At 33.9% G+C, this 23809-nt stretch overlaps 2 protein-coding genes across 2 annotated transcripts; one reads left to right on the forward strand and one right to left on the reverse strand.

Moving 5' to 3' along the window:
* Positions 1–7804: 7804 nt before the first annotated feature.
* On the forward strand, positions 7805–11803 carry LOC110739529 (protein trichome birefringence-like 43). The gene is made up of 4 exons (XM_021919978.1): positions 7805–8428; positions 8663–8846; positions 8931–9118; positions 11116–11803. Exons 1-4 carry the CDS (start codon positions 7896–7898, stop codon positions 11627–11629), a joined length of 1419 nt encoding a protein of 472 aa, XP_021775670.1. The 5' UTR covers positions 7805–7895; the 3' UTR covers positions 11630–11803.
* A 114-nt stretch (positions 11804–11917) lies between these two features.
* Positions 11918–21568, reverse strand: LOC110739530. Its single transcript, XM_021919979.1, has 6 exons — positions 20923–21568; positions 19317–19488; positions 18332–19046; positions 18011–18112; positions 12925–13097; positions 11918–12419 (listed from the first exon to the last, which is right to left on the reverse strand). Exons 2-6 carry the CDS (start codon positions 19410–19412, stop codon positions 12240–12242), a joined length of 1266 nt encoding a protein of 421 aa, XP_021775671.1. The 5' UTR covers positions 19413–19488; positions 20923–21568; the 3' UTR covers positions 11918–12239.
* Between the last annotated feature and the right edge of the window lie 2241 nt (positions 21569–23809).

Below are 23809 nucleotides of genomic sequence, written 5' to 3' on the forward strand. Positions count from 1 at the left end.
GTCTTAGAGCACAAGTTCAGGGTTCCGAGTTCTCTTGCAAAGTTCACAAAATGTGAACTAGACCTTGGTCAACATGCCCTTATATAGGGTTACTCGAGAATTTGAAGGGTCACACCCTAAATTCAAAAATAGGCGGGAAAAACAGACGGCCTACCATAGGCCGACACCCGTCATAGGTCGTCGCCCAGTTACGGGCCGACACCTGTCACAGGCATCACGTGACGAGTCACATGACCCATGTAAGGGGCAAATGTTTAAGGGATTTTTCCCCGCCACGTGGACCAGTCAACACCTGCCACGTGTTAGCCACGTGGACCATTCAGGGGGCTGCCATGTGTCATGCGCTAAGAGGTCCAGCATGGATCGATCGGGCCACGCCACGTGGCCCACTATCAGCCAACCTGGAAAACGGCCAACTAGGCCTGAATCTCGAGGTAAGCCCAATCAGTCCTAGGTTTACCATTTAACCTAGTATTGGGCACGTACTTCAAGGTTATAAATACAGGAATAAGCCTTCATTAAACAGGATTCAAAAATTAATTAATCATCTCACCAAGAGAAACCTAAACACACGCGCATACTAATTGCTAGACCAGACTTAGCATTAATTGCACACCTTGATCACTCCTCCCTTCCGAGGAACCAGATCACCCCTTTTACTTTCCGCACCATTTACTCCTCATACACATTCTAACTTGATCGTCGGAGGCGGAGCTCCCACCACTCGGAGTTTCCATTGTTTTGCGGGTACAGCCGCACGGATCCAGTCCCGGAATTGTAACTCTCCCGTAGGACACCAAAAAACCCCGAAACACTAAGTGGCGTCATCCAACCATTGCAAGTACATGAGGTTGGTGTAGGCCATGAGGTGGTCTTCAGGGTTGGTGGTACCATCATAAGTACCCACCATGACATTCTTAACCTTGGCAGCTGTGCCGCCTCGGTTATTTCCCTGGCGAACGCAGAAGGTTGTTCCCCATGTTTTAGCAGCCAGAGCTTCTGGTCTAAAGGTTGGACGTTTTGTGTCACCTGATCCCCAAAGAGGGCCGGTTACATGTAAGGTTGTCCATACGACATGTATGGCTGCTAAGGCACATACGGAATCGAATGGATCACCTGAGGGCTAGTGTGGACGAACAAGCCGCCTGACTGGCTCTCTCGTACAGATTGAGAATACCTCATTGAGGTATTCTAGATGCTGTCTTGGTAACTCGATGTTGAAGCCGACTCAGAAAGTTGTTGGTTTCTCTTCTGCTCGATTACAAACCGGCCATCAGAGTATGTCTTCTTTGAGCCATCCGGCGGGACGTGCCGGATGGCTTTCCTCTTCCCTGTCTCAAGGAATCGGATTTTGGTAAGGTTGATCAAGGGCCGCTTCCCCTCCTTTGATTTAGGATGCGGAGTGCGCTCTCGGTCCCTGATTGGCTTGTTTTTCTCAGAGGGAGAAGGCTTCTTGGCCGACTGACCCCTATTGGAGCCAGTCGTCCTCATGTTGATCAGGTTCTTTATCTCCCCCCTTGAAACTTGTCATGAATTTTATAAGTTCGTCTCGAGTGACTGGGGTTGTGCCTTCCGCCGTCTGGTGTTTTCCAAACGGTTATCTAAATGATTTACTTGGACCAGCTTGATCATCGCCCCGTTCCCTTCTTTCCTTGGGACGGGCGCGTCTGGATCTGAGTGACCCATCAGCGGCCACATACGTTTTGACTTCAAAGTCATCATCACTGTCATGGTCCGAATAGAACTCAGCTTCCGCCGTAGGCCGTTTCACATTAGGAGGCGGTATAGACTATTGTGAAGCCATCTTAGAGGTACTCTCCCCACAGACGGCGCCAAATGTTTTGGGGTATTTTGTGTCCCTCAGGAGAGTTACGTCACTAAGACTGGATTCTAGGCGCCTGTACATGCAAAACAACGGAGACTCCAGTTGGGTGGAGTTCCGCCTCCGACGATCAAGTTAGAATGTGTACAGAGAATGTAAAAAGGTGCGAAAAGTAAAGTGGGATCTTCTCGGATTCCGAGATCAAGTGTTTTTCTCTATTTTCGAGAGAATTCAGTGTTTTCAATAATTGAATGTGTTTTTTAAAAGTGAGTTAAATCTCCCTATCGGTAGGGTCATAAAAGTATATTATTTATATCTAATAAACTCCTGATTTTATATTGATATTTGATGGTTTAAAGATACATTACGTAATTTTCTTATTTAGACACGAGTTACTACTATTTATTTTTATTGTTTGTAGGAAAGAAAATATTGGCATCAAATTGCATATTGGCATCAAATTGCATATTACGACACTCCGGTTAAGAGAAGCAAAGTTTACAAGCCTGTTGACTCGCCCAATGTTGTTTTATTGTGTAAGCTGTTACAGTTGGGCCTTGAAGTATAACAATCTGCCACATAACATATTAGAAAGAAGAGAGCAGCTCAAACTCTTCATTGTTCTCACTGTTCTTGCGGGTAAGCCAAACAGTAAATCCCTTGAGCGAGATTGATGGTTATCGATTTGTCAAGCAAGAAAAGATAGAGATGAAATCAGATAAGGATGAGAGCAAAAACTCGGGTAGTTCGGGATCAAAGATTCCCAGTGATAACTTTGGGCAGTCGAATTGGGAGGAGTGGCGGATTTTTGGGAAGCTTTATATGGTGAGACCGAATGGCATGCAAACGGGAAAAAAGGGGAGCAGATCAGTACACCGAAACAGATAAGGGATTCAGATCCGTATTTTTTGGGGGTTTTTTGGGTACGAATTGCGAAAAAAGAGGAGGCGACATTCTGGGCAGCGAAATTCAGCAACAAACCGAAAACGAACTCAGAGCAGCAGTGCAACAGCGGTGAAGCGAAGCAGAAGAAGTCGAGGTGACTTAGCTGTGTTATGTAATTCTTCATTTGCTATGGGATTTTCTAGGCAGCAAAGCAGCAGCGGCGGAGCTGAAGAAAAACACCGAAGAACAAGAAGGCAGCAACAGTGGTGAATTTAACTTGGAGTGTCGTTTGTGGCTATTCTTCCATTGATTTGGTATTCATAGTTTAATTGATTGTTTATAAATTTTGCATCAAGAATTTCAATTCATGGATAATTGTTAAGTTATTTTTGTCTTTAATATTTCATTCGGTTATTAGATATTGTCAAATAATTTTAATGTTTTTTCCATTATAGTTATTTATCTTATGCTTAAGAAATATGATTTATGTAAGTGTCATTGTTAGTACTTCAATTCTTGATATGTTAGGCTAGATTTAATACGGGATGGAGGTATAATATACATTGGATTATTATGCTGTGGGAATGAATATGTTATGATTTGAGATTATTATTTTTATTTCTGGATTTGATTGGTATTCTGTTTTATTGGTATGAACTGTCAGATTATATTACAGACTGGCCATCTTTAGCATAATTTGTTAGTTTAATTGCTAGAGTATTACCGTGTGATACGTAATTGTTTGTCTGTGTTAGTACTCCTTAGTAGCACTTAGGTGTTTGATGGGTGACTGAAACTTGTCTGATGCCTATGATTATCAGCCCTTTAAGTTGCACGAATTTGAGCTTGTGAGATTTGTGGCTTAAGTTAGCTACTTCCTAGTTATTAATGCTGCTAATTAATCGAGTCTAGAGAGCTTATTCTAGATTATTAATTAGTTAGACAATACTCCAAGAGCTTATTTGGTTTATTTGTAATTAAGGGAAGTGTCGAATGCTTGTTTGCGCTCATTGGCTAACATTGAGATAAAAACATGATTTATATAATTCGATGATCAATCGATACTTATCTCCCAGATCCCTATGCTATATTGTATCTCCTGATCCTTATTTCGTCATTCTTGATTTTTAATATTTATTCTTACTGTTAGTTTTACATATCCGTACTTAGCGTATTTTCAAGTCCGTAGTTTTATATATTAGATCGTAATAGTCATTGTTCAAAACAGGGGTTTCTAACACACACAAGTTATAATTTGATAATCTAATTCTCTTTGGGATCGACCCTAGCTTACCCTACTATATTTTTAGGAGGTCAGAGTTAGGTTTATTTTTGGTAGACACGCGACAGTCGTACCACCTATTTATAGGGTCATTGGAATTTGTGCCCCCATCCTAGGTTACAGAAACCTAGGACTGATGGGCTATGCCATTTTTTGGTAGTTTAGGGAATCGGGCCCTGAAAGCCGTCTTTTTCCCTTGCTGATTTGGAGTGCCACGTGTCAACTGGTGAATGACCTTTATTGGACATGTCCTGGGGTGACACGTGTCCATTCTGATTGGGCCACGTGACATGGGTATTTTTACCCAAATCAGTTCTAATGATACACAAAATATACTGTTGAAATTTAAAGTATTGCATAATATGACTAATATACCCTAATATGTAGACCAAGCTCCAGTTTATCTTACTTCTTGATAAACAAATTTTGTTTATTAAGTGACAAAATTGTAAATAAATCAACAATTTTATCCAGTCAACATGACAGTTTTGAAAATAAATCAATAAATATAGGCCCCATATTTAATAAAAAAAAGTTGTTGATTTATTTACATTTTTGCCTTAAAATTATGTTTATCAAGGAGATAAACTTGTATTTTCTCCTTATATATGTACTAAGACTTCCCCCAATTTAGTTCCATTATTTAGTCAAGGGTACTCTAGTTATTGTCGGATTTTAGTGGCAATCTGATGTGAGGGTATGAAAAACTATTGGCGCACAGTAACTATGGGCCAAGAAGTGTATAGGATGGCTTTTTTGTAAATAATGGTAACATGAGAAAAAGCGGTGTGTAAAATTTGATGGCAAAAAGTACCACTACATGCATAATGGTAAATTATATGTACCACTGTACTATTAAGGGAGAGAAAAAAAATAATAAAAATCCCAAAATGCCCTCCTATGTGCTTGTGAAACACATAGGCCCTGTGCGCCTATATGCACCCTTCTTTGAGTGGACTAATTTATTAGTTTTTGTCTAAAGTAAATTGCTTGGGGACAAGCAATTATCTAACTTGGGGGATTCTGATAAAATCCAGTTTGTAGTGTTTTTAGTCCGTTTTCGTAGTCTTTCTTCTTATTTATTTTGACCCTATTCTAACTCAGTTTGGTACATTTGTAGTGTATTTGCCCTATGTGTCCCACCTTATTGTGTGTTTGTTCGTTTTTGTAGGTTCAAGAATGATTTGTGATTTTAGTAAGGCAATGGGAGATTCAAAGGAGTGCCCAACATGCTCAAGAGCGGGTGCAAACCATTAGAGGAGCGAGCTCTCTTGAGCCCTCATCTACTTACTGCCTAGTTTCACAAAATTTGGCATGATTCACTGAAATTGCAAGGAGAAGGCACACACTCACTCTGGAGTGGGCAATCCCAACTGATGAGCTCTAATTTGCCCCGGCTTTGAAGGCACTAGAGTAAGCGTGCACCCTCGATTGGAATGAGCGCTCTTGCCTATTGGAGTGAGTGCTCCTAGCTACATGTTCTGCACAACCTTTTGACGGATTCTGAATTGTAATTTGTGTGAGTATAAATACTTCCCTTTGGCTTAATATCTTTATGGACACCAATGATTAGAATAGTTTTAGACATTCCCTCTTAGTTAGCAATTAAAAACTTTAATTATTTAGTTGATGCATGAATGTCTTTAACAATTAACCTCAAGTTTTCGAATTAGACATTTAACTATATAAAAAAACATAAAATTATAAGAGAAAAAGGATAGACTAAATAATTCTTAGTTAGCAATTGAAAACCTCAAGTCTTCGAATTAGCTAATACATGAAGGTCTTTAACAATTAATCCTTGTTTCCTTGTGAACCGAACTCTTACTTGTCATTGTACTTGATTGTGAGATGTTTGATATAATTGTAATTGATGAGTGTGAAATGAAGGATTTATGTCTTCGTCGAGTGCAATTACTAGATATACTATTGGATCAATATTATGGAGATAATTAGTTCTTTCCTTTGGGTCGTCATTATCTGTTGCTAGACGTGATCAATGATCTTTGGGCTAGTTAAATAGTCTAAAACCAAATAAAATGGATCCTATAAGGTCACACTTTGTGGTGATGGATTGAACAAAAGAAAGAAGGCCTAATGTTGGGCCCTATACTAGGGTGGCCGGCCATATGGAGAAATAGAGAAGAGTTTGGGCCTGCCTAGGACTTTATTATATATGTGATATATAATAGAGGCTTGCCTAGGTTTGACACACAATTAGTCATCAATTGATTGAAGACCAAGCAACCTAAAACCCTAACCTCTGTCTCCTCTCCTTTCCTCCCCTCGTCCGTAGTTCCGTACGTGCGTGAGTGTGCCTGTGCTGCATGGTGGTATATGATGGTGTGTGGTGATGCTCGTGGCCGGTTTCTTTTCCTCCTCTCCATAGAAGGTGGTTCGAAGGTGTTCCTTCTTGACTAACTAGCATTAATGGGGGTTCAATCCTAGTCTGTGGACCAACTAATGGAATTGCGTTTGAGGTTCTAATGCTCTCCTAGATTTTGTTGTCGATCGCACATGGAAATCACGCATCAAAGGCCTAATTTATGTGTTTCTTTATGTGTTATGCTTGTAGATCCTGATTAGGTTCCAACGAATATGATTCGTGAAATTCCGCAATATAGTACCTAATTTCCTACATGAAATGTGCGACCATTACACGCCCGTAAAAAAATTATAAAAAAACGAAAGGAGTATAAAGCTAGCATACCATCAACTTTCTTCCTATTAATTCTTTATGTAGCTTCATTCCACATTCAATTGAAATACATACTAACCAGATTACTATCTTTTAATTTAATTTGTAATATGAGATAGAATTATTCCATTTACTGATTGAAGCACTTCTATTCCTAGAAAATAACGCATTAACCCAAAATCATTAGGAACCTTTTGAATTCAACAAACACTTTCTCATCGCAATTTCCATAAACATCAATCATGCATTACACAAATTCTTACATGTCAACATGTGGTTAGCAAAATGGTGTGACCACTTCACATATAAGCAATTAATTTAGTAATGAAGGTTAGGATAGTGATCAGCTAGAGCACATGCAAAACCCTAAGCTAGTGCACCTAATTTTAATTAGAGCACTATAAATACCCCAATCAATAATTGATGGGACAAATTCATTTATTATTACATCAAGGCTCTATCCAAATTTGCTCTCCCTTCTCTCTACCTTCTCTCAATAGAGCACGAGTTTCGTATCCGGTCACTAACTAGATCATCGAAGGTGAATATTCCAATAACCGGAATATTCCTTGTTTTGCAGGTAGACATGCCGAGTGACTGCAACATTCGAGCCTACTTGCCAAGGGACATTTAATAACCCAAAACAGCTACGGTTAAGAGTAATTTCCCTATATTTTATGTATTGGTTAAAGTTTTTATTGATATCCTAGACCTGTAATCGAATATCTTCTACTTGCTCATTTATTTAAAAACAATAATAATAATAATAATAATAATAATAATAATAATAATAATAATAATAATAATAATAATAATTAGGTGTTCAAAATTTTGATGTATAAACCAATTTGTCTGGGTGCAAACTGTAAAGAGATTCTGAATCCAATCATGATAAGAGTAGTTAAGATTTAGGAACAAAGTACAACCACTCGACTAATGACTTACGTACCAATAACATCACATGACCATATGTAGCTCAATCATACACTAATAACATTTTCTTATGTCTAATAATATCACTTGACCCTACTCAAAAGTAATTTATTAATTTCATTGGATACTTTATAAAACAACTACAATATATAACTAATATAGTTAGCAGTGTCACACACGTACCTATTTTTGCCATGCATGTAGTATATATGCATATTTATAGTATTACAACACTAAAGATTACAAAACAAAATTAATACTCAAAATTCTAAGTTATGGAGTTAAGCTCCAATGTAACGGCTACATGGAAAATTTGTACAATTTGTAGCCTAATAGGTTGTTTGATGCTCGTCTTTCTACTTCGCGAAAATGACCAAAACGTACGTCTTTTAGAAGTTGAAAGCACGGTACTAGAAATTGGACCGATATATAGGTCGAAGACTGAGGCAATGAGCATAAGTGTTAAGCCTTCGGAGCCTCCGCAACCTATAGCTAGCGTCGTTGCGGAATTGATCCCGTGGTCTAAGAATGTTACTTCTAATGCCATAGAGAAGCCAAAGGAAGTTTATAGAATTGAGAAATCAAATGTTACGTACGTTAAAAACATTGGAACACGGGCGTTGATGAAGCGTGAGAAGAAGTGTAACATGTTTGATGGGAGATGGGTTTACAAACCGGATCAAAATCCGAGCTACGACGTGATGAATTGTCCGTTCCTTGAGGAGAAGATGAGCTGCCAGAGAAATGGAAGGCCTGATTTCGAGTACGAAAAATGGGTATGGAAGCCTAGAGGTTGTAACATACCATTGTAAGAATAACTTTTTTTTTTTTTTTTTTTTTTGACGGGAAGTAAAACTTAATTTTTAGTACTAAGCACATCTACTCGTTTTACATAACATCCATTATATATAGAGTTTAATTTGTTGGAAAATTAAACATTGATTTTTTTCAAAATTTATCATATTAATTAATTGTAACATAAACTTTTGTTATAACGTATATCTTGAATGGTTTACAACATATTGTACATAAATTGTTCTAGGCTAAATGGAACAGACATGGTGGAACGATTTAGAAACAAGAGGGTGATCTTAGTAGGAGACTCACTAAACCGAAACATGTGGGAGTCGCTCGCGTGCATTCTCTATTCCTCCATACCAAATGCTTCATCTAAAGCTGAGGTTCATTCTCAAAAGAAAGTTTTGAAAACGTTCTTGAAAGTAAAGGTCGGTACATACACTAAACTTCTAGTCCTACGATAAAATTTCAAATAAGATTGATAATCGAGTATATATAAATTATGCTTGCAGGATGAATATAACTTCACAGTTGAATTTTTTTGGAGCCCATTCCTAGTAGAACTCAACAAAAACCATGAAAGTGGCAAAAATGTTCTTGTGCTTGATAAACTGTCACCTAATTCTGAGTTGTGGCCTAGAGCTGATATTATGGTATTCAATTCAGGACATTGGTGGGCTCAAATTGGTAAAAAGAAAGCGTAAGTCGTTCTAATTCAAACAAATATGCTTATTACATATTTGGAATACTAGGTTATAATTCTTTTTTTGTAATGAATTTCTAAGTTCATACCAAAATAAACTATTAAATTATCATAATATTACTAATGAAGTATGAAATATTTAATTTGAAGTACAAAAATGAAAAAAAAGAAGAAAAAAAAAAGAAGGCATTTTTATGTGGATGATTTAATGTTTTTTAAAAGCATGTTTTTTTCATAGTTATAATTGTTCATACTTTATAACTCTAAAATTAAAATAAATAATAGAAAATTTTACTTCGTATCGTATATGAATGGTAGTCTGCATAAAGTGTGGATGAAAATATATATAAAGAATGGAGGGTGTATATATAAAGTAGGAATAAACACTTCATTCATCCAATCTGTATCATATTTCCTATGGTTTTGTTAATTAAAAATCTTTCAATAATTTACATTTTTTAAAAATAAAGTCTATTCATCACTAGTCTATAATATATTACTCCATTTTTTCTTTCTAAGTTCCAAGTCTTCCAACCCCTTTAACATTTTAAATAATTTGTATTGACATGTAACTTTTTTCTGAATTCCATGCAATTTACCAATTTATTTTTTTTTTTTTTTTTTTTTTTTTTTTTTTTTTTAAGAAGTAAGATACATGGGATTTTTAGATTAGGAAATGTCTTCTTGTAAAATCGTACGCTATTTTTTTAAAAAATAAAAAATAAGAAAACTTGCTATCTATAAAAGGGTTTATATCTTGGTGTATCGGAGTGAAATATCCAAGAGAGGCAACACTACCAATTGAAAGACATATAGCAAATCAAAAAGTCACCAACGAAACAGAAGCAACACATTATTATGAATTGAAAAAGTAATAAAGTATTTAGTTGAGCATAAATGAATTATGATGCCCCTTTTTTACCAACTCACACAACTACTACTGTTAAAATAATAAAGAAGGGCGTTAAGATTAACAAGGCATTTATACATATTTGTAGGGTGATGCTTTTTTTGTCTAATACTTCGTCAACAAAAAAAGTAGCTTATTTATGAATCAATGTATATTATTATTAGTTTTGACTCTTTTTGCTCATTACTATTTTAATCTATTGAAATAATAGTCACGTTCACTAAAATTGCATTGGTTTATAATTCAAATTCTCCATGTTCAACTACTAAAGGAATTTATGTTATGTTAAGACCTACCAAAGCATTAATAACCTGCAATTTACTTGAATCGGGTATTAAATTTTCCTCTTTTTTATTGTTATTTCATACAATATTTTGACTCTTTGAATAGTTTAACTACTAATTTTGACTCTACTTTATTATTACTGTATTGTACAAATAAATGTCACTCTCACTTCAGATCACTAACATAGTTGTTGGTTTAATCCTATTGCATGCATATTTTCAAACTAAATTAACTACTCTCAATTATTTATAAATCATCCTATATTTATTTATGGTTATTAGACTTGTGTGTTTACAAACTTCACAAATTAAATCAAACTATTGAAGTATTGGCAGATAGAGGATGTAAGAGATCATAATCAACAAATGATTATTACCACGTAATATAATTACGTTTGGTTTTTTCTTTCTTTTTTTTTTTTTTCCAAAATGACGGAACAAAAATAATCTCTGGATTTGTTAGGTATTACTATAAATTTTCAGTTTTTAATTTTATGATTAGAAAGAATATGGTTAATAAATTATTATAGCCATGGCTATAATAATTAGTCAAGTTCACAACATATATATTTCCTTACAGAAAAAAATCACATCATCAATATGGACCTCCCTTTTTTGTGGTTTCCGTATTTTTTTTCGTTTTCGTTTTTTTAATAAAACTAAGAAACTGATAAAAAAATATGATCAACATGATTATTATGGCATTGTTTTTCTAATCATATACTCCATAGAACATAATAAGAACTATTATTTTTATTAAGTACGTAGTACTAAATCCACAATTCATTTCCAATTTTCAGCTGGGAATTGTTCGAATATAGAGGAAAGCTGGTAAAAGATATGCCACTACACATAGCGTACAAACGAGCAATGAAAACATGGGCAAGGTGGGTCGAAAACACCATTGATCAAACAAAAACAACCGTTTTCTTTAGGAGTGTTTCGGCTGAGCATAAAGCTCCACAGTACAATCAATGGTGCTATACTAAAACCCAACCCATCATGGATGAGTCCTATAAATCGTTGTTTCCTAAATCCTTGATTCGTGTTACCAAGAGTGTGATCAAAGAAATGTCGAGCAAATCACAAGTTAAGTACTTGGACATTACTAAATTGTCGCAGTATAGAATAGATGCACATCCTTCAATCTACAGGTACAAGGACTGGCAGATTCGAGCTCAAAAAAATATGTATAATCTTACGCGTACTGCTGATTGTGGGCATTGGTGCCTTCCTGGAGTACCTGATACTTGGAATAGATTGTTGTATGCTTCTCTTATCTTTGATGATTCAGGGGATATATCTAGTTCTTAAGAAAATAGTATTAAGTTGTTTTTTATTATAGGATTGATTATACAGTTGAACAAAAAGTTGTTCAGTTGAAAACTTGATATGTGTTTATTAACACTGTCAAAGCCAAATATCTCCAAAACAGTGATTTTGGCTGTTGTTTTATTTTGTTCCTAGGAATTGATTTGTTTTATTGAATTTGATTGTATCAATTTGTTCCCCTGTTCGTGTACAGCATACAAACTGTATCATACTCATACTTCCTTCGTTTTAACTGTCCCTTATTGATTTTTGCATTTGGCACAAACAAAATGATATCCAAAAAAAACGGCGAATTTATACTTGGTATGTAGATAGCAGAATGATTGAGTTTGTGGGAACTTATTTACAACAAATCACTTCAGGAAAAGGGCATCTTGGGGATGAGATAATTGAATCTTATTCAATTGCCGCAGCTATTAATTCGCAGTTTCCAAATCTCAACTTGAACTTGTAATAGCAGTATATATGGACGTTACTTAAATACATGATTATTGACACTCACAAGAACACCACCGCAATTCTTGAGAAAGGGGGCGCCATCACTGCAAGACTACTGGAGTTATCTGCGGTGATCATACTAGGTTTGATGGTCCTAGAGAAGTTCCCAGTCCGATTCAAAGGATTCAGAAACTTGTGATTCCTGAATTTCTACCTGCATTGTGGAAGAAGAGATGTTCCTTCCTCTTTGATCTTCATACCATACAGCAAATTGCTCCTGCTCTCGCTTGCCTTTTGTCCATCTCCTTGGTGAAAACACATCTTGGATTTTCTTCTGGAAAAATGCAGAACTTAATTAATCGACACCAATTTAAGAACTTAAGAAGTTAACCTAAATAATAAACCACTTTTGAATGGAGTTATATTCAAAGAATTTCGCCAAAGGACCAAAAATATCCCTCACTAGATAAGCATTTTACGCCTCCACAACACTAGTAATGGTTCACGGAGGATAAGGAAGAAATTTTCAAATTCTAAATTCAGGGACTCGCCAAGATGGCCTATATCAGAAATGCGATATACAATTGACGGACAGAGATAGTAATGATAGTGAATAAGATTTCCTAATGAGCCACAAATTAAGTGAACAAAAACTGAAGAGGGTCTTTCAAGTCAACAAATATACGAAGTATCAAGAAAATGCAAATTTGTGTCATGTCATGTTATGAGGGATTGAGAGATTTGAGACAACGTGGGAACTATTTATCAACTGATTGAATGTTCTCTTTTCTTTTTCACAACGATAAGAAGTTGGGGTGGGGGGCAGTTTATTCGGGTACCTTGTAAGATTTCTGTATGTGATCAGGAGCATATTTAGCAGAGTTATCATTCATCTCCACCAGAACACAGGAGTCCTCAAGTTTGACCAGATTAAGTTGTTCCCCAATTAGAACATTTTGTTTATCAGCATCACATCCTTTGACTTCACTGGAATCAAAGGAACGCAATGTTTCTGCAAAATCGAATCAATCAATACCAAATTTATAAATAATCTATTCAAAATCACAGATCTTCCAGAAGAAAGAAGCAAAGGAAAGAATGCATGATTTTTATGGTACATGGCTGCAAAGGCTTCACAACAAATAAAATAAGATCTGATAAATGGAAGTGATTTACACCATTCAAATGCGCCCAAGTAAAGATTGTTTGGTTACATAAAGGTCAATAGTTTTGTATTTGCCATTCAGCATTTATGAAATTTATGTTATCAAATGAAACTGCATCACTTGTTTTTGGGCATTATGTTACTGTATTAACTATTATACGAAGTAATTTGCAACTAAATCCGTCATGTAATGCACATATGATAAAGTTTGACTCTTACTTTAGTTCCTATAAAAGTTTAAGACCTATGACTTGTCACAAAAATGTAAAGAGTAGCTAAAAAGTACCATATATCCAATATAAGGTCGCAAATATGTTTGAACCCTCATCATTTCACATTGTGATGGCTGCAAAGTACTATGCAACGATGACTTATGTGCACACTAGCACAAATTAAATCTCATCCTCCATGTTCATGGGCTAATGTCCACATCCCATTCAACATAGTGTAATGAATTGATATATTTCAGAGTAAGTTACTATAGTGTAATTTCGTTCTTTTCTCACTTTATTCTACGTGGATGAAATGGTGCCCATTCAGGCTAATGTATATTACCATACAAGGAGTTCACCACGAAGCAAATTGAGTCCAAAGATTTGGAATTCAAATATTAACATATAGATTGTAATAGAATATTTTACAACAAAATCTGCAAATACTCCTGCAGATTGAGACCTTTTCCCTATCTAATTTAGTAACGGCCATATATATATGTATTCTGAGTAATGTACAAATTTCCGCGGTCAATGCAACTTTAGAGGAAAGAAATTGTTTCAAAGAGGCAACAGGTGTGGTGAGTGGTGATGGTGTTTTGTTTATAGATTATAACGTGTACATGCATTCATGGTGTAGAACATTTACAACACAGTAATTTACGTTTTTGAGAGAGCTAAGCTACAAGCACAAAAGAGTACACAACTGATGCAGAAATACTCAATTACCAGAAACTAGATACAGTGGGATCACTGATCAGAAATATTGCAGAAAATGAAAACAGAATGAGGAGGTTATCAAGGTAACCAATAAGATCGGTTACGTCTGCTACCAGGTGACTACTAATAAAAGATTAAAGTACCTAAAGCACTAAAGCAAAGATGGGAAATTATAGCTGAAGAGTTGTGACATGCATGTGATGCATCTAGTCCTATATCCAATTACTCTTTGCACCAGGCAATTCACTAGATTTAATTTATATCACAAATGAGCAGGAGAGAGCATAGGTAACACAATTTTTGGCACTAATGCAAAATGGAATAGGGGATTAAAGAAACAAACAGTGTGGTTACTCTGTATGCTACTGAAAGTTCAACGAATCTATATTTGGGTTTTATCCCATTTTATTGTCCTACTCTAATGGGCACATTTACCAAATCATATTCACACAATGCCAAAGCTAAAATACTAATACACAATCTATAGATCCAACTAATGAATTGCTTTCCTCAATTGGGGAGAGAGAGAAAAAAAAAAAAGGCCAACTATGACACTTACAATGTGACGGAGAGTATATGGTAACAAATACAGAACATTATTTTTCTTTTTAGCTGCCAATGGTGAGCACCTTCCTAGACCCATTATACATATAAAGGTTTTTGAAGGACAAGAACCTTCCTAGAAAGAAACAGAATCAAGTCTCCACTAAAGCAATGAACATGCTTTAAGATACCTATGTTTTAATTTGGCTAAATGCTTTATGTATTTCAAAGAATCAAAATCATTTATTTTAATTGGAAGAGGTCCGAATTTTGTTTTATATACAAAGGTTTGAAATTTATGTCTTGTTTTAGTTAAGTGGTCCATATATTTTACACATAGGAGAAAATAACACAACTTACTACATGCTAAATATATGCAATAACACAAAATTAATTACCTTGCTTCGCCAATGATTAATTAATTCACTTAGGAGATACAACGAAGAAACAATCATAATTATGTGTAGTATAATTATGATTCAATTTAACCAAGTTTGTGTAATTTGAGATGATGAATATTGAAAAATAAAAGCAAACCTAGAGAATGAAAATGTAAGTCATAAAAAACTGATTTTCATCACTCCCTTTATTTTCATCACAAAAACAATCTTTTTTTGACAGACATCACAAAAACAATCTTATGCATAAATGAAAGTGTACAAAGACTTGGTGCAATATACAATCCAAGAATTCGTATTCATTCGGTATCGTAACACGTTTGCACCTAAAGCAATAAATATTAGATACTTGAAGATATTACACACACAATAAATATTAGATACTTGAAGATATTACACACACAAGATTAAATACTTGAATAAATATTTACTTGACACTTTAAGCCATGTGTCTATATCTATTCATAAGCACATCAAAGCTATGCCCCAATAGCTTCTTGAAACAGCTAAACTTCGTACTTTTATAGGAAGATCTCCTAAAACATGCTCCTGTGATAAAACACGATATCCGGAGATCTATTAAGATAAACAACCTCTTTTCATCATAGTTAATTTGGAACTTAACCTTGGATGAATAAACAGGTTCCCAACCATCAAATAAGAGAATTGATCTCATTGAACTTAATACAAAACTTTATGGGTATACATGTTAACATAATGGGTATACATGTTAAGACTTTTCTATAAACAAGTCATCAATAAATTAAATCATAACTTGACAAGCCATCCATGCAAAATAACCATGAAGTAAAAAATCAATCAATGAATCAACGCATTCCCCGATTCATGCATGGAAAGAAAGAAAACAATATTGAAAAATAAACCAATTTGCCATGGATAAAAGCATTAATAAATAACCGCAAATTGTATTGATTTGATTGTACCGTACAAACCGTTCTTCCACTAATTCCTCTTCCTTGTGTTCTCCAATGATTCTTTCTCCCACATTTGCCATCTTTGTAAACCACATCCTCAAACTTATCTAATTCCGGAAACTTGATGTCAATTCCTTGGTTTACCGATGCTTAACCCTCCTTTCTCATTAGAGCCGGCCCCACCTCCTTTTGTCTTCAGCCCCAATCCCATGTTTTGAGAAGATTGAGGATTTTACTTGAACAAGGGTTACAAAGATGAAATTGGAATTGAACAACGATAAACCTTTGAGGCGTGAACTGAATAACAATCCAAAAGTAATATTCTCTACAAAGATGGGAACCCTTAAGGAATTGACATCAAAGTTCTAGAAATTAGACAAGTTCGAGGGCGTGGATTTACGAAGATGCCAAAAGTGGGAGAACGGAATATTGGAGGCCACAAGGAAGAGAAACAAGTGGGAGAACGGTTTGTTTGTTACCATCGAAACGATGCAATTTGCGATAGTTTATTATTGCGTTTATCCATGGCAAATTGGTTAGTTTTTCTATATTATTATTTTTCTTTCCATGCATGAAATGATAAATGTGCTTATTCATTGTATGATATTTATTTCATGGTTATTTAGAATTAATGACTTGTCAGTTATGATTTAGTTTAATGATGACTTGTTTATAAAAAAGTGCTAACATGTATACCATTATGTTAATTAATATTAAATATGTAATTTGGTATTATATATGCTAATTGTGATTCATGGAATGACTATCAGTGGTAATGTGGCAATTGTTATGCTTTAATAAAGTATGTTATTGGTCTATGCATGGTAAAAAATCAATTGCAGTTTTCAATGGGTCATACAGTAATGACTAATGACCACGGTGAAGATTATATTTATGTTTGTTAGTTTAATATCTGGGTTAAGGTGCAGCAAATTAATTAGCAAAGGAATTAGAGAAAAATGAACCCAAAGCCACGCAGTAGTAGCGAAGCGTTGTCGTTGCCCGATCAGGCCCGACCTTTGATGGGTTGACGCTGCTTGTTAGTGGCAATTACTTTTCATGATTTTGCTCTATATATATATATTACGGTATATGATGAAATAGAGGGAGTGATGAAAATCAGTTTTTTATGACCCCCCTAAAAAAGTCCGAAAATTCTCAAAATAAAAAAAAATACAGCCCTTTACAAAAAAATTCTAACCAATTATCTAAGAAATAAAGTAAAATAAATATAAACTTTATAAAATAAAATCCAAACTTCTTCCAATTAAAATAAATAGTAATTTTAATCCATTGAAATACCTTTGTTTTGAGTATACTCTTATTGTAACTACGCAAACCAAGAAAAAGTGGGAAGGGGATCATGTGTGTGGGTATTTATTTTTTTTACTTGCTCCACTTTCTTTTTGCGCTCGTATTTTATTACTTGCTCCATTTCCTTTTTTGGAAACTTATATCAATATTTTACTATTTTCCTCCTCACTAGTGATACCCTCATATCATATTTTAATATTTTTCATATCATCTCTCCTCCCCCTTATACTCACTTTTGTTTTATCATATTTTTATTCTTCAATCAACCCCACTTCCAATATAAAATAGTACTTTTTACTATTCCTCCTAAAAACTCTATGTCCGGAACAATGGAGCAAGTAATAAAATACGGAGGAAGTATGAGTTTTATTAAATAATAGGTCCCACAAAGTGAGGTTGTATATGATAAAAAATGAATAAAGGTTGTCATAAAAGGAATAAAGTAAAAGTTAATAGAACTTGGAAAAACAGATAAAAAAAAATAAATGAGTAGAACTTAGGAAAGCGGAGTAAGTAATAAATAAAATATTTGGTCAAATTAAAACATAAGTACAGGAGCTAACGATGTCAAGTGCACACAGTGTAACAGTCATATAGCACATTTCATGTATAAAATATAAGCAGTCACCATTCATTACCTCTAAGAGATATAGAGACCTCCTCACCAAACTTTACAGACTTCTCTTTAGTGCTGGTGATTATGGCACTCAAATCAGCAGCATCAGCCTTCTTTGGTGATACTGAAAACGTAATTGAAAATACAGAATTAGGGTATATATTAAAACAAATGGGATTAAAAATTAAGTATCCAATGTATAGGCCCCAAGGAAGGCTTTACACAATAACTCAGATTGTGGTTTCCATCCTACTCAATCATGCACCGTAAACTTGTGTCCAGAGGTCACAGATGGATACTAAATGTACAAGATCTAGTTCAAGTAACATAAAAAGAGACTTACTGTCTACGTCAGTTGAAAAGTGTTCACCAGAAAGCATTCTCATCTCCTTTTCATTAATAACATCACCTCCTTCATAGCCTTCTATCATCTCCCCGGAAACTCCTATGTCATTTTCATTGTCACTCACTTTGGAAGCCTCCTCTGAATTGGCATCCCTATGTACAAATGAAGGTTTATCACTTTCCTTATGGGGTGCAATAAATGTGACTTCTTCATCAGTATTGTTTGTCACAGTGGCATTTATGCTTGGAGAATTAGAGAGACACTTGTTCTGAGAATCTTTTCTACAATCCAGATTTTTTGCCACATGTGTAGATTTATTTGATAAAGCCGATTTAGTGCCACGGATCCGAGAGTTTACTTTAGTACACTTATTATCTCTAGGAGATTTATTGGATGTTGGTTCACATGGCTTAATCACGCTGCAGATTGCAGAATCACAATACCCATATATACTGTCATCACAAGCAGCAGCGCCGTTAACATTGTTTACCATTTTCTCAGGTGTAGCATCAACAGGTTTAGTTTTATCATCTACGTTTGGGTTCCTACAGATTTTACCATCACCATGATGGATAACAGTCATAAGGGGATCCCCAGATTTTACTGTATCTAATGACGATGGTTGGTGCAAATCTTGAATGACATCTGAGTAGAATTTCTTAACAGTTTTTCCGACAGTCCGCACCTGATTCTCAACATATTTGAGAGTATCCTATCCAGCAAAAGGAAATTTCAGCATCTTAAGAAGAAAACATTAAGACAGATGAATAGAAGAGGGAGGAAGGTAGGAAAAAGACCAATAAAGAGACCTTGTAAAATCATAGATCTAATATTTTTTTTTTTACCATTGATGAAAAGGTGAAAGAAATCATATTTTATGGATCTCTTCCTCATACGAGTAACATATTATAGATTGATGAGTGCTTCCGACTATTAAAACTTAATAGAACAACATAAAACGAAATTTAGGTCTTGAAAGTACCTCGGAAATAACTTCCTCCACTTCAGCACACATGGCCTCAAACTTTTGATACATTTCACCAACCCAAGATCCACCTTTGGGATCCATTATGATCATAAATGGTCAGCAAATACCTTATAATGGTTATTAAAAGGTTACCCTTTTCAGCGTCAGGATTGTGCAATACCTTTATCTGCAAAGAAGTAACAGATAATGATGAAACTTTAGTAATGCTGAACATATTTAATGACAATGACCATAAGAGACGGGATGTCTATGTAGAATACAGATATATGGATAATTTACACCTCGGGCGTGCCCGATTATTTTCAGTCAAGAAATTTCACAGAATAAAATCTAATCGGATTTTTCAAAATCATTGGTGGTAATCAAAGCATATAGGCCATAATTTGTATTTATACTTTTACAATCCAGAACTGTTTACTTAGCTTCTATGTTAAGTGATAAATTACCAGAGAGAGGATAACCCAAATACCCCATATGGTGAGATCCGAGAATTTGTTAAAGCTTCTAAAATCTATCAATTTGGTATTAAAATCCGGATTCAAATTTTTAGAACGAAAAGCAGCAGCAGCAGCAACAGATATATTTCCCTTCAAAATTCTTAGGTTCACAGTCAACACATATTTACACATAGATTACCTATATTACAGAACGGTGACACTATGATGTGATAAATTTATGAAAAATATACAGCTCGCTCATAGCTCTCTCTCCCTAATAAACAGCCATGTCAAAAACATTAAGACCAACACATTGACAGCACTTTTCAAATCATCCCATCATTAACTAAAACCTCCTTTGAGCCAGGCCAAAAACATTATGACCAACACATTTACAGCACTTTTAAAGTTATTCCATCATCAATTAAAAACTTTCATACAAGCGTATTAACTTCAAAGCAAATAGGACAACCATGTCAAAACTCAAAGTCATTAAATTCAACACATTAACAGCCCAATCAAACATATTTGTGCAAAGGATAAGATCCTAGATACAAGTCCCAGAAAATAATAATTAAACAGATCAAAGCAATTTAATAACATAATCACGCAAATCGTATACTGCATCATAGACATTCATAGTTCTCTCTATGCCCAAAAAAACTATGTAGAGGCTCTATAGTCCAAGAGGTTTGAATTGCCTCAATAGTCACAAACTCAAGTCAATAAACCTCAACACCCTGGCTTCGTCAAAAGAACTGGAAATCATATTATCGCAATCAACGTCACTTATAAGTTATAACCACCCAGTAAAACTTCATACATTATCCATAAAGGTATTAACCAATCCATAAGAAAATTAAATTAGAAACATCCATAAACATGCCAATCACCAACGATCATTATCAGCAAACCAAACAATTGAGAAATTTAAAAAAAAAAATGTATATACTCCAAAGTATTATCCACTACACCAACAACATTAATCATCATAAAATTCTTGTTAATTAAAATAATAAGCATATGACAAAATTCCAATTATGCAAAATACAAAAATAATCAGCAACCAAAACCCTTAAATTCTTGCTAATTATGCAAAAAACAGAATATAATTCAACAAAAAAATAATAATTAAACACAAATTAAATCTTAAGGGTTTATACCTGCTTGAAAACAAAGCGCACAGAAACCAGAAAAAGGGTCGAGTAAATCAATAATTGTGATGAACCCAATTCAGTACAAAAAAAAAGGAATAAAACCCAGAAAGAGGAGAATTTAAAGATTAAAAAGATACAAAATTTAGCTTTAAGGAATATAAAAGAGGAAATAAGTAGTGAGCGAAAATACTAAAAATTAAGGGGGAAGTCAAGGAAAAGGAAAGGAGGCAGGAGAAGGCAAGTTATTTGATGTTGAGTAGGAGAAGAGTTAAGAGGTGAGAGTTTGCAACATTACCTTAGTTTTCTCGAGTCCAAGTCTCCTACACGTGTGCCAATTATTGCTCGTGTCATCGTGTGTATAACCTTTCGAAAAAGAAAGCTAGGAGAACTAGACGAAACCAAAATGTGAGTATAATAAAACCTTTGGACTTGTTTAGGCCAATTGACCAAATTGGTAAAAAAAAAAATAAAAAAAAAAATCTCAAGCGACAGATTGGTAAGAATTTTTATTCCGGCGACAATTTAGTAAAAACAATAAACTCCGACGACATCTAACCCCAAAAAATCTAAGTTTTTTCAACAAACTCGTTAAAAATCCTAATTTAACTTGTTTTTTGTGATTTTAAATTTAATTTTCTCGTTTAAAATTTTGAATTATTATGTCATCCCCTTTTTATTTTGCTAAATCCCGATACTAAATTTATTTCCAACCCCTTTTTTAAAAAATTCGTTAATAAGTTGTATGAAACTTAACTGAAAATTGATACTTAAACACTTTTAACTTGAAATTGTTATTTAATTTCCATAAAAAGGGTTGGTAAAAAACACGAAAAACGAACTAAGTTAAGCATTCGCGAGTAATTTGTCGAATTTTTTTGTTTTTTTTGGGTTTATTGTCGTTTGAGATTAGTTTATTTACTAAATTATCGCTTAGGGTTAGCTTTTATTACCAAATTGTCGCCGAAGTTATTTTTTTACCAAATTGTCACTAAGGGTATTTTTTATTTACCAATCTGGTTAATTGGTCGACTTGTTTGTCATTGTTTTTTGCTTTCGATTTTCTTTTATATTACTAAAAAATAGAATTATATTATTTTTTTAAACCCTATAATAAAAACCTTATATACATTATTGACATTGATGTCGAGTCTGTTTGGTATCGCTGTACTTTTCAGTTTTTTTTTTTTTCAAAATCATGGTTATATACTTCCTCGGTATAATTCCTCAGTATTTAAATAAATAAAAAGTTTTCCTTTTGCAGGCATGTTTAAATAAAGCATTTCCTTTTTATAATTTCTCTCTATTTTTTAATACTCGTAATATTCTCTAATTCGATTTATTTTTTAATAATATTTTACTAAATAATGGTTCCCACAAAACCTCTTACTTTCTTCTACCTCCTAAACTTATACCCCACTACCTATTATTTTAATAAATTCAATTAACTTTTCTAAAACTCAGTGAAAGTCAAAACGTTTCATTCATTTAAACACAGAGGGAGTAATGAATCATGAATTGATCAAACTTATTAAAATCAAGATAAGTTTGAAAATTGACAACTAAAAATTAAAAACAACTTTTTCTAGTTTCTTTTTTTGATTTTTTGTTTTCATAAAAACAGAAATCTGTAAACAAAAAAGATCACAAACAAGCCTTTTTTTGTTTTTCAAAATCATTTGATTTACTAATTTTAGGTTTTTTATATGACATATATCATATACTCCCTCCGTTAATTTTTATTTGCAACTTTTGCCATTTTAGTTCACTAACCATTATGTGCAACTTTCTATTTTATTTCTATTTTTAGTACACAAAAACCCTGAAAATTACAAATTTACCCTTAATTAAAAAATCTGATTTTAATAATTTTACTAGTGGGTGGGCCAACTTTCTCTCTCCAAACACTTTAATCACTTTCATTTGCTAGTGGGTGGGCCAACTTTCTGTCTCCAAACACTTTAATCACTTTTATTTACTCCCACTAATGTTTGCCCCGTAAATTTTGCCTCGTGAAACGCAAAACCCCCCAAAGTTGCAAATAATAATTAACGGAGGGAGTATATGACTTTTAAAAGCAAAACCAAAAGACTTAAAACTACAATGATACAGAACGAGCCTTTATTGTTTCGCTTTATTTTCATTTATTTTTTAGATATATTTTATTCCCTCTGTATTTAAATATAAGTGAAACGTTTTGACTTTTTGCACTATTCATTTAATCCTCTTTGACTAATGTTTGTAATTTATATGTATATACATACAAAAATATAGACTTTTAGGTATTTGTTGGAATCGTCTCAATGAATAGTTATTATTCAATTGTTATAATTATAACTTATTGATAATTATAATATATTATAAATCAAAGTTTTGCAGTGGCATACGTGCACAAGAGAAACGTTTTACTTTTTTAAATACGGGGAGTATTTGTTTAATTTTCTTTTTTAGCTGACATATTCATAACATTGAGACGATTCTAATAAAATATAATGTATCTATGCTAGCTTTACCATAACTATAAAACACAAATTTTAGTCAAATAAAAAAAAAGAGCAAATATAAGTTTAGAAAGATTTAATTATAAGGATCATTCAACCTCAAAAAAGTTACAATTATTAAAAAAAAAAAGAAATTCAAATAATCGGAGGGATATAATACACCCTAATTCAAATCATTATTATAAGTCGTCGTCATTGAATTATAATAATAAAAAACTTTTAATTTATATATTATTGCAATTTTAAGTAGTTGACTTTCAACGACCTTAATTATTACAAAGCATATTTCTTTTTTGACGATAGGTGGTATTAGTATACTAAGACTTATTATTAATTGAGTTTTTAAAACAATTCTTTAAATAAAAAAAATAAAAAATATTTTCTTCTCTATCTGA

The sequence above is a fragment of the Chenopodium quinoa genome, unplaced genomic scaffold (assembly GCF_001683475.1).
Source record: "Chenopodium quinoa cultivar QQ74 unplaced genomic scaffold, ASM168347v1, whole genome shotgun sequence".
In the NCBI taxonomy this organism is placed as follows: Eukaryota; Viridiplantae; Streptophyta; class Magnoliopsida; order Caryophyllales; family Amaranthaceae; genus Chenopodium; species Chenopodium quinoa.